Below are 12215 nucleotides of genomic sequence, written 5' to 3'. Positions count from 1 at the left end.
TTCTAGAAGCTGAGGGATGGTTCCCAACAGCCTGCCTCCAAGTCTGTGCTTTTCATCTCTATGCTGCACTGAAAGCTGTCCACTGTAGCTTAGCAGAAAGATACCTCCATTCTTCAATGGTTCATGAGTCCCTTAAAAATAATCAAAGGACCACCAAGATAGCCAAAGACGCCTGTTTAAGAAAACCTAGAAAATTGTAAGTTTTCATTTAATCAAATCAAATACCCTGAAGTAAAGGTGACTCCGTACAATAAGCACTAGACTGTGAATCACAAAGTCCGTGGTTTGAGCCTGCCAACCGCTTTGTGGGAGAAAGATGAGAATTTCTGTTCCAGTGAGGATTTAAAGCCTTGGAAACACTACAGGGTTGCTGAGTCAGAACCAACTTGACAGTGCTTTAACAACGACAAGAAATAAGGGGCCATAGCATATGCTGTTATTCTTGTCCTGGGCTGGTGACTGCCATTTTCCTTTATCAACTTTCCCCCTTTAAAGAGTTCAACAGATCCTTGTTTAAAAGAGGACTCTGTTGAAAAATAATAGTATATTTGAGTTTTTCTCCCCTGCCTCTACCTCGCTGATCCTTTCTGTGTAGCTCCACTCTGTCTTTCGTTTTTCTCTTATTGATAAAGGAGAACACAAATCTGGTCACTGGAAAACCTAGGCTTTGGAATCAGGGGATGACCTTAAGCAGAAATTGTCTTGCTATTTTCTCTTTGCCCCTACAACTGGGCATATGAGTGGAAGAAGCATTTGGCCTAGATATGTCAAACTTTGCTGAAGATAATTTAAAAATGGTTGCAACAGTACATAAACAGGGAACTGCCAGAAATTCATTTTGGATTCAGAAGAGCACATGAAACTAGGGATATTTCTGATGTTAGATGGATCGTGGCTGAAAGCACAGAATAGCAGAAAGATGTTTATTTCTCCTTTATTGACTATGTTTTTACTTTATTGGCTTTCAACTGGGTGGATCATGACAAACTATGGATAACATTGCCAAGAATGGGTATTCCAGATTACTTAATTATGTTCATGAGGAACCTCTACATAGACCAAGAGGCAGTTGTTCGAACAGAACAAGGAGATATTGAATGACTTAAAATCAGGAAAGGCATTCACCAGCATTGTATCCTTTCACCATACTTATGCAATCTTTATGCTGAACAAATAATTCAAGAAGCTGGATTACATAAAAAAGAATGTGGCATTAGGATAGGAGGAAGACTCACTAACAATCTGCGATATGCAGATGATACAACTTTGCTTGCTGAAAGCGAAGAGGACTTAAAATATCTACTGATGAAGATCAACGATCACAGCCCTCAGTATGAATTGCACCACAGTGTAAACAAAAGGAAAATCCTCACAACTGGACCAATAAGTAACATCATGAGAAATAGAGAAGACTGAAGCTCTCAGATTTCATTGTGTTGGATCCATTGTCAACATTCATGGAGACAGCAGTCAAGAAATCAAATGATGTATTGCATTAGGCAGATCTGCTGCATAAGCTCTCTTTGAAGTGTTCAAGAGCAAAGGTTTGAGGACTAAGGTCTGCCTAGGATATTTTCAGTTGCCTCATATGCATGTGAAAGTTGGGCAGACGAATAAGGACAACCGTAGAAGAATCTATGCATTTGAATTATAGTGTTGGGTACTAATATTAAAGGTATCATGGACTACCAAAAGAACAAAAAAATCTTTCTTGGAAGAAGTGCATCCAGAATGCTCCATAGAATCCAGAGACTTTGTGTCTCATACTGTGGACATGTAATCAGGAGGGATATGTTTGGAAATGTTACCAGTCCTTGAAAAAGGACATCATGCTTGGTAAAGTGAAGGGTTGGTGAAAAAACAGGAAGACCCTCCCCAAGGAGATGGATTGACAGAGTGACATTAACAACAGGCTCAAATGTGACAATTGTGAGGATTGCGCAGAACTGGACAGTGTTTCATTCTATTATGCATAGGGTCGCTATGAGTCAGAACCGACTTTATGACACCTAATAACAACATGTCAAATTCAAAATTTTAACAATAAGATTGTCCCCAGTATCCTTTCACCCCTCTTAATTTACAATGGGCTTCAAAAAATTCATGGATATTTTCCATTATCATTTCATTCAATTTATCCACAAACTCTTTGAAGCCCCCTCATATGTGCTCACTCATTGTACAAGGCCAGGAGACTAATTCCATCTAGAAATTTTTCTTGAATTGTTCAAGGTAGGTACCCAGAATATGGCAATGAGCAAGACCAGTCAAAGCTTCTACCGGAGAAGTAAAGACAAAATTGTATAAGTGATGAGAACTAAGGTTAAGTCAGGAGACCTGAGGTCCAGTCCTAGCTTTGCTCTTGAAGGAGTGGGTTCCATTCCCTCTGGGAATGGTGGTGACGTAGATATGCCACCTCTCTGCGTCTCCTGCAGCCTCTCTCTCCCCTGTCCCCCAAATGCCTGCCATGGAGCGCCCTCATGGGACACTCAAGCTTGCCTGACTTGTCCCAAACATTGCTCTTACACTTAATAGCTCCTTGGCTTGTGCAAGTTCCTTAAACTCCTTGTCAGTTGGTCTCCTCACTTAGGGGGGGTATCATAACAGGACCTCTGTCACAACATTGTTACTTTATATCCATTGACGCCTGCAATCCTTGCCCAATGTCACACAGCTCATAAGTGGCAGACAGGATTTAAAGCCATGCAGTCTGGATCCAAAGTTTGGGCTCCTCACCAGGTGTGTGGTGTACACCAGCCCTTCCACAGGATAAGTGCTCAGTAAGTGTCAACTTTGTTACTATTATTGCTTTTGGTTTAGCTAAAATGACTCGTGATCACTGAAGTCCCCTGTCGCCCTCAGCTTCTGCTAGTCAAGATTGTCAGAAACTCCTTGCACACAATATGGCAGATGAGCTCTGAGGAGACTTGTTTTGCCTGGCATCTTTTCTTCTTCTCCAGTGTGATGACTGGCAGCTGTTCCAAGGGCTCTTGAAAGATTCCATTCTCCTCCCTGAACAGTAGTTTGGTCTGTCTTAGACCTGCTTCCACCTCTTTGAGAGGAAGGAGAGAGAATTTTGGTCAGCCCTGGTTGGTGAAGGAGAAAACCCTTAAAGTAAGATTAATAAAGCCAAGTGGATCAGTTGATGGGATGGTGGAAATGTCATCCCCAACTCAAAACAAATCACCTGCATCCCAGCCATAAGACTGTTTTTCTTAGCAAAGCCCCTCTCAGGTCTCTGCCCATTCCTGCTGTAAACCAGCCCTTTGTGCTTCCTGTTTCCCCCGCCCTCTCTGCTCCTCTGCTGCCTTCTCTATCTGACTGGTTTATTGTTACTTTCATTTCTTTTCTTCCCTCCCTTTCCTTTGCCTTGCCATCTACTTTGATCTTTTTACAAGTTAAAAAAAAAAATTATTTTTTCAACCCAGCACACACGGGTGGGATGAAACGCCTCCCCTCCCCTGGTTGGCTGGGGATATTAGTGCCCTTCTTCCTCTGCTGTCGCCTCCAGGGAGGGCAGCTTTTCTCTCCCAGTGGAATCTCATTAGCTTTACTTTATGACTGGACTCCAACCTCCTTAGATTTAAATTAGTTAATAGCTTTTTTATTTTTGCCCCAGGCTTGCTTGTTTCCATATCTTGGCTGCTGAGTGAAAACAACTTTGTTGTTAAAAAGTATTAAAATATATATATATTGAAGGTGGAATGCTTTGACAAAAAGGAAGATCACTGTAGATGAATTTCTCCAACATGCGACAGCTTTTAGGTTCCCCCACAGGAATCTGAAAACTAGGAATGTAGGAGTGTGAGAGGAAGAAGGGGAAACACAACAAATTAGTCAGCTTTGTTTCCTTCTTTTAAAATATTTCTGTAATTGGTGATGGAAAATGAAAAGACATTAAATGATCCCGTCAGCAATGAGAAGCAAATCACCACTGTTTGGTCATGAAAAAGAATGCATTACACCGAAGCTTTCGGTGGGGAAAAGGGCACAGTTTGACCAAATTACCAACCAGTAAGTAATGTAAACTTAATTAGGTGCCCTTCCAATGACCAGATGGAAGAGCTTTGGTGCCTAGCTCCTGCCGTAGCTCAGAGAGGGCCTTTTGTCATTAATTCAGCATGTTCTGCTTTTGAGTGACCTGTCATGCAGCGTCCATCTCCAGACCTTCAACTGGCAGCCAGCACTATGGTTCACATCACCTCGCCCTGGGTGGGAGGTAGAGTTGAGTGATGTGACGTGCTTGGCACAAGGCTTGCTTACTAATCATCATTGTGATTTTGTGACTTGTTATCCTCTCCTGACTCCCCTGCCCCCCAGTTCCACATATCCAAATAACCACCACCAGCTGGAGCACCTTTGGACAGGGCATGCAGCTGCAATTAGCCCTCATCCCCTGCAGGGCAGATGAGAGGCATGACAGCAGACTCAGCCAAGCACCTCACATGGCTGACCTCATTTCTTCTTTACTACATCTTCTGAGTTAGGAGTACTTTTACTTCCCCCAGATCTTCTGATGTTTCAAGAGAAGCTGGAAATCTGGGCTACGTGAAATGTGTCGGATTTTCAGTATTGGTAGCTCATTTTTAGGGAGCATCGGTAGTTCCGTGGCAGAATTCTCCCTTCCATGCAGGAGCCGAGTTCTGTTTCTAGCAGTGCTCCCCAAACACAGTAATACCTGTCTGTCAGTGGAGGCTGGGTCACTAGGAGCCAACATGATGCTGAGTAGGTTTCACTGGAACTTTCAGACCAAAACAGATGAGGGAGAAAATTATGGCACTCAGCTTCCAAAGCTCAGCCAATGAAAACCATCTGAATTGCAGTGGTCAGGCCTACCACATATCCTGGGGCTCAGGACTGAGTAACCTTTCATTCCACTGTGCAGGGGGTCTCCATGAGCCAGGGCCAACTTGATGGTAGGCAACAATGGTTTTTTGGGTTATTTTTTTTAATCATTAAAAAAAATGTGCAACCAAACTAAACATGCCTGCCTTGGATAGTTAAACCAGTCTTTTTGAGACACCAGACTGATTAAGGAATCAGGCCTCCAGCTAGCACTAATTGCTGAAAATGATCTAATCTTATCCCAGCAGACTTCGTAGGGCTGGAGTGCAGCTGACAATCCCCCATCTTGGAAAAGAACTCATAATCTAGAACTTGGGAACCGTGGGGGCTGAACCAATACAGTCAGCCTTGGCCACTCTTGTCACAGTATGGATCCATTGGGTGGAAGCCTCATTAGAGGCACTTTAAAAATAACTGGTAGGATCAGTAAGAGGAATTCTCCAAAACCTTGTGTCTTTTCTAATGGTCGCTGCATGTGCAAGAGACATCTTAGCACACAAGTGGCACTTGCCTGGTTTTGGTTTTGGTTTTTAAGTCTGTAGCCAGGGAGCAGTTTTGTAGCTGTTGGTTACACTCCACCAACCAATGTCAACCATTTTGCAAAGTTATCATTGTTTATTGTTGTTAAGTGCCATCAAGTCGGTTCTGACTCATAGTGACCCTGCATAGGATTTCTGAGGAGCGGATGGTAAGTTTGAATCACCGGCCTTATGGTTGCAATCCAGTGCTTATCCTATAGCGCCACACCAGGGCTCCTATTTCATTTAAAAAAAAAAAAAAAGCATTGCTCATTTTAGAAAGCTGTCTGTCAAACATGCTTAAAATAAAAGCAGTCTTAGCACTTAAAGGAGTAAGTGCCATTTAACTTGAAAGTCATTTGGGTGAGGATTTCTCAGCATCATTGGGTACGTGAACATTTGCCATATTTGCAGGAAAACCACTGCAGGTGCCTGTGGTCTGTGGCCTTTGGAGCATGAGAATTTTTAAGTTTATTTAACAACTGTTTATTGAGTACCTTCTCTCTGCCAGTTGATGTTGTAGACCTGAGGAGCATAGCACATAGAATGGTCCCTGCCCTCATAGAGTGGATCATCTAGTGGGGCTCACTAGCCACCAGATAGGCCATTCAAGGTCAGCAGGAAAAGAGGAAAGTCCAGGAGTGCAGAGGGGAAGTGTGGCAGGTGGGACTGGCACTGTTACTGGAGAGGAATTGCTTCAAATGCGTGGTCATGATCCTACCAGCCTTATGAAGTGTGTGTTTTTGCAGTCTCCATTTTATCCCAGAGGAAGCTGAGGCTTACAGAGGTTCTGTGAAGGGCCGAAGATTACCTTGCTGTAAACTGGGGAGCCAGGACCCAAGCCCAGATTGTCCAGCTGCTGTACACCCTGTGTCCTTACACATTTTGTGGTTTAGCTTCTCTGGCTGAATGTGTGAATGTATAACTGAAGTCATATCACGTTTATCTCACCAGGCAGGGCCTGGACCCATGCCTCTAGTTTCCACCTGATTGCTTACTTAACTACTATTTAGGTCTGTTAGTGCATTACATAGAGTCCTTATTGTTGTTAAGTGCCATGGAGCAACCCTGTATAGGGTTTCCGAGGAGCGACTGGTGAGTTTGAACCATCAGCCTCGTGGTTAGCAGCCCAGTGCTTATCATACATCACCACACCAGTACTCCTCATAGTGTCCTAGTGGGACTGAAACACAGACATATCTGCAGAGTTAGATATGTACTCATTCTTAGAGTTAATGTTTTATTTGGTGGTGTTTTGTTTTTTTCAGCCACAATATTTGTAATGCCAAGAATCTCTAATGAGGACAATCAAATAAACCATTACTTTGAAAACAACTATCAAATTAGGCATATTCTATTAATTTGCTAATTGATAGCAGGCATTAGCAATTCATGGTGTCATTAAGTTTCAGAACTACAAGGGATCTTCTTGTTGTTAAGTGCCATCAAGTCAGTTCCAACCCATAGCGACCCTCTATAGGGTTTCCAAGGAGCAGCTGGGGAGCTTGAACCACTGACCTTGCAGTTCTCTTAGACCAGTCCTTTTGTTTTGTGAAGGGACACTGAGACCCAGAGAGGTCTCAAAGTAACTGGATCCAGGGTCAGGGTAGGCAGCTGGCCCTCAGCCCCAGTGCTCTTTCCATCTGATCTCCCCTTGCCTCTAGTAGACTTGGCACATTCTCACAGTTGGCTTTGCTGATAACAGCACTATGGTGGAGCTATGCAAATGGGCGTGGCCTGCTGAGGTCTTCAAAACAGACCAGACCCCTTCAAAGAGTTAGCTAGCTAGAGGAGCAGAGCTCCTCAGAAGCCCAAGGAAAAAATCATCAGAAATTACCAGATCTCTGGTCATAAAGCCTATGTGGCTCTAAGTTAGGAGACAGAATTAGACCACTGTCAGGACAATTGTTCCATTCCACATGTGGACAAAGGAAAATATCCTTTGCATTCATGTAGTGTTTTACACAGTGATGTGATTTGTAAAGTTCTCCATGATCACCCCCTCTTTCTGTCTTCAGACTTACCTCTGTCTCCCACACTCAACCTCAGCTCTCGGTCCCCTCACTCAACCTCAGCTCTCACCGGTCCCCAACCTGTCACAGCTTTCCATTGCGTTCCTTTCTGCCTGCAGCACACCTGCCCCCCAATTCTACTAATTTTTGTTACTTCAGATTTTATTTTAGATGTCCTTTTATCTAGGAAACATTCACAAGCAGATTGGGCTTTCACATCTAAAGTGTGCATTGATCTTGCATTTTTCTCGGTGCTGTTTTGGAGTGGCCTCTGACTCCAGTCATTGTCCTTTGTTCCCAGGTGACGGACCATGCCACTACTGCCCTGCTTCACTATCAGCTGCCCCAGATGCCAGATGTAGTGGTCAGATCCTTCATGGTGAGTGATTTCAGAACCACGTCTCTTGTTTAAACGGTAGCTTGCCTATCGTAAGAACAAACAGCTGTTCATTGCCTGTCATTGAATCTTCAAATCCCTACAATGGAAGATGGGGGTTCCCAGTTTAAAACTAATACTTAAAAAAACACACTGATAAGGGATATGATATCTGGGGAAAGCCATTTAATTAACTGGAATTTTTCTGGCAAGTGTTAATTTCAGAAATGATCTTCCAAAACTGTGTCCAGCATTGATTTAGTCAATATTTAACACACTCCTAACAACAGATCTATCTGTGCCAGATCCTGTGCTTATAGTTGTGAATAAGAAAAACTTGCAGTTCCCAAAACATTTCATCCTTAGATTTTCCAAGTTGAAGCTCAGGATGGGAGCAACCCTAAAACAGCTATGCTGGAGTAGACTCCTGTCAGCTCTTATTAAATGTTCAGAGTTTGGTTGATCAGTTGTTCAACCATTGGTAACTTGAAATTAAACTTCATGGCATATTTATATCATGGAGAGCAGCAAACGCTGCCAGTCAGAACTCCCCAGCCAGCGTATCAGCACCCTGCTACCCAGATTTATCACATGGACACCAGTTGAACCTAAGTGGGCCCAACTTCTGACTCTACCTCATCCTTGACAGAATCAGCCAGCGGTTTATCACAAAACCATGGGTCCATACTCACCCATCAGTAGGCACTGCTGTCTGTCTCCCTTATTCATCATATGAGTACCTAGTCCAAAGGCTTAACTGTTACCGAGGCTACTCAATGTTGACAGCTAGGTGGAACATTGTTCGTCAGATCCATTCTGTTATATGTGCCTCAAAAGTTAAACTTCTTAGAGAGCTGTCATTCAGTTCTTGAAAGACATAAGCAAACGAAACAGTGATTGGCTGAAGTTGGAGACGTTGAACAAAGCAAACCAAGGTGCTCAACAGAGTTGTCCACGTATTGGTTCTTCAAAGTGTCAAGAAAGCAATTTAATAAGGTTTTCATGAAATCTTCAATGCTGGATAGGTGTAAAGACTTGTTTTTTAACCTGTTTTCATGCCTAGTTTCCCTTTGGTAACTGGTTTTTGGATTGGGGGAGGATTTGAATCTGATCAGCTTTGAAGGATAAAGAGTTTCATTGATTGATCCCTTGACCTCTTTATGTTTATTGCCAAAACCCCACAAAAACCGAGCCCTGTGGAAGGGGCACGGTATTGATGGTCCAAGCTGTGTCACTGTGAAGGCAGCTGTGATGAAGATAGAGGATTTTTATCAATAAACTCAGTCGACCTCTTCAGAACACAGTTTTCTCCTATCGATCTAATTCAGGAGGACATTAAATGATGAGATCCACATGCCCCTTCCACAGAGGGAACTTGCTTGCCTCTTGTTGTAGATGATTGGTAAGATGTTGTTTGGGTTTTGTGTTTTTTTGGTAGTGAATCTCCTTGGGTTTGAGAATTGAGTTATGTGACTCTCATCCTTATGTATGATGCCCGGAAGAACTCTGCACTCTGAACTACTCCTCGATGTGTTCGCTGCTTATTATGTTATCCGGCGGCAACAGAGTTGTCCCCCCCGTCCCTCTAGACAGATGAGACCACGTTATGACAGTGAGGGATGACCTGAAATCAGATTAAAAAGAAGGCATGGTGACCTCAGTGGAGAATTCTAACCCGTCCTCTATTAGAGTCTTCCTTGTAGTCCGTGTCCATGACCACTTCTGGGTGGTGAACAAGGAGAAGAGAATCAATACCAATATTCAGAAGACATGGGACACAGCAAATGAAATGTGGTTATGTTTGCCCCCAGAGCCATAGGCTGAGTGGTGGCTCAGGGTGACTCCTCAGGGAGCAACTTCCTACCTTGGAGAATATGAATTTCTATTTTAAAAACTTCCTCCACTCGAGGAGAACTAAAAATCAGCAGTCTTGTGACCTTGTGGCTTCTGCATGCTTCTCTCTGTAAATTCACAGGCCATCATTTGGGGCCAGGGCCAATTGCAGTTCTCAGTCCTGGGGATCATTGGATTGGACAGCAAGGTTGCCATCGGAAGCACCAGAGTCCATTTCTTTCATTTTCCTTCTCATTTCTCTTTTTAGACCTGGTTAAGAAGTTACATAAAGCTATTCCAGGCCCCGTGCCAGCGCTGCGGAAAGTTTCTGCAAGACGGACTTCCCCCTACATGGAGGGATTTCCGAACCCTCGAAGCCTTCCACGACACCTGCCGGCAGTGACCTCACCCCACCCCACTTCTACCCCAGGCTGGCATGCAGTCCCCACCTGGCCTGCGGCAAGCTCTTTACTATTCCAGCCATTCCCTTCCTTTTGTCTAATGTTTATTAAGGCTGAGCGTCTTGAAAACCATCTTCCATCTCACAGTTGATGGGACTCTTTATCCCCATTAGCCAGTGCACAGAAGACAAAGCAGACCGTTTCAGAACCTAATAGAAGAAAGTTAGGCGGCATGTTCATCAGTAAGCCAGTCCTTCGGGAGCTGGTTTTTCCATCGGTTTCGTGTGATGTCGTCATATCAGTGAGCAATCTGTTCACATGTGTTGTCATGTTAAGTAACTTATTTTTGTAAACAATAAACCTTTTGTACCTAGTAAAAGGATTTGTCTCCTGTTTCTTGTAGCACCTTTTATATACAGTTCAGTGAACTTGTGAGCAGACCTGGGCCTTTTAAAGGAAAAATACTCTGTAATGACTACGCTTAAACATAGTTGTTTTTGAGGATCTATCTCCCTGCTTCTTGCTTTCAGGGGAGAGGCCGTGTTGGCAAATAATTCAATTCCAAAGACATTTTTTAGCAGCTTGAAAAATGGATTGTTCTTTTTGAGGAAAGAGGGAAAAAAAGGACACAGATGTTTCTTTTTGCTAAATCAGTAACACGCGCACACACACACAAAAAGGAAAGGAATCTGCCCACTATAACTAGCCAAGAGATGTGGTAACGGGAGTGACAAGTATGTCTAACTTGTTTGCCCAGGGCTTTGTCCTGCGTGTTACTATGAAATAGATTCCAGCCCTCTCTGCGTAATTCATTCAGTGCCTCAACACCATCACTTAAGCCATAGCTGCTTAAAGTAAGAACTGTTGATATGGTGACAATCTGTAGAACAGTGGGGGTGTTTCTCAGGACTTTCCTGGTGTAGCCTACACTACAAATATGTGCTTGCAATGAATGATGTCAAAGGAGATGCTGCCTTCTGAGATGTCCAGAAGAACGAGGTGGTACCTACCTGGATTCTAAACTACCCAATCCAATCTCACAGACATCCAAGCTGAAAGGAATAAGTTTCAGGTAATGTAGTGATGGGTGTACTCCTATCCCTGAGCAGTGCATATGGTCTGTGCTCAACTACTAACCTAAATCTTGCTGCTTCCTCAGTCTGCAACCCTGAGACCTAAGAGCTAATGGTGCCACCCTACCACTACCAACTGCTCTGGAAGGGATTATATCAGAAAGTGATGGACAGAGTGGGAGAAAATGTGGAATAAATCTCAAAAGCATGCAAATAAAAGCACCAGACTAACTGGTCTGATAGAGATGAAATATGTGGAACCTCGAGACAATGGCTCTTAGCCACCCTTCAAGTCTGGAACTGAGCCCCCAGGGCTTGATATCCAGCCAACTAATCAGTAGGTCCATAGGGGGAACAACACCAGTGAGGCATGCACACCATAGAATGGGCAGCCATTTGAGATCAAAATGGCACCGTTTACCCTTGGACAAAGTCCAAAAGGGTCGGGGAAGAAGGAGAAACAGAAACAAGAAACAGAGGAAGTGGGATAAGTGATGTTACAGTGAGGGGGTTGAAATCAATGAGACGAAGTGTGTATGGTTTATTGAATGTAAAACTGATAATCTGCTCTGTAAACCTCCTTATACTAAAACAAGTTTTTTAAAAGATTGGCGATTTAAACCCACCTAAGAGTCAGCACTCATGGAAGCAGCAGTCAGGAGATCAGACGACGTATTGCATTGGGCAAATCTGCTGCACAGGAACTTTTTAAAGTGTTGAAGAGCAGAGATGTCAGCTGGAGGACTAAGGTGCGCCTGACCCAAGCCATGGTATTATCAATAACTTCATATGGATGCGAAAGCTGGACAGTGAATAAGGAAGATCGTAGAAGAATTGATGCCTTTAAGTTGTGGTGTTGGAGGAGAATACTAAAAATGCCATGGACTGCCAAAAGGACCAATAGATCTGTTTTGGAAGAAGTGCAGCCAGAGTGCTCCTTGGAGGCCAGGATGGCTAAGCTTCGTCTCTCATACTTTGGACATATTGTCAGGAGGGAACAGTCACTGGAGAAGGATGTCATGCTGGGTAAGGTAGAGGGTCAGAGAAAGAGAGGAAGACCCCCAAAGAGATGATTGGCCAGGTGGCATCATTGATGGCGTCAAGTGTGGCAGCGGTAGTGAGGTTGGCCCAGGATCGGACATTGTTTCGTTCTGCTG

The 12215-nt window shown here is 43.6% G+C and overlaps 1 protein-coding gene across 2 annotated transcripts in view; it reads left to right on the top strand.

Moving 5' to 3' along the window:
• MED27 (mediator complex subunit 27) overlaps nucleotides 1–9987 on the top strand; it is a 340395-nt gene extending 330408 nt beyond the window's left edge. For both annotated transcript variants that reach the window (XM_006834893.1, XM_006834892.1), the window contains 2 exons: nucleotides 7677–7754; nucleotides 9853–9987. In XM_006834893.1, the coding sequence (XP_006834956.1) occupies nucleotides 7677–7754; nucleotides 9853–9987 (213 nt within the window). The remainder of the gene's footprint in view (nucleotides 1–7676; nucleotides 7755–9852) is intronic.
• Nucleotides 9988–12215: the final 2228 nt, after the last annotated feature.

Source organism: Chrysochloris asiatica, unplaced genomic scaffold (genome assembly GCF_000296735.1).
Source record: "Chrysochloris asiatica unplaced genomic scaffold, ChrAsi1.0 scaffold00014, whole genome shotgun sequence".
In the NCBI taxonomy this organism is placed as follows: Eukaryota; Metazoa; Chordata; class Mammalia; order Afrosoricida; family Chrysochloridae; genus Chrysochloris; species Chrysochloris asiatica.
Note: the sequence above shows the minus strand (reverse complement) of the source record. Positions and strands in the feature narration are given on the sequence as shown.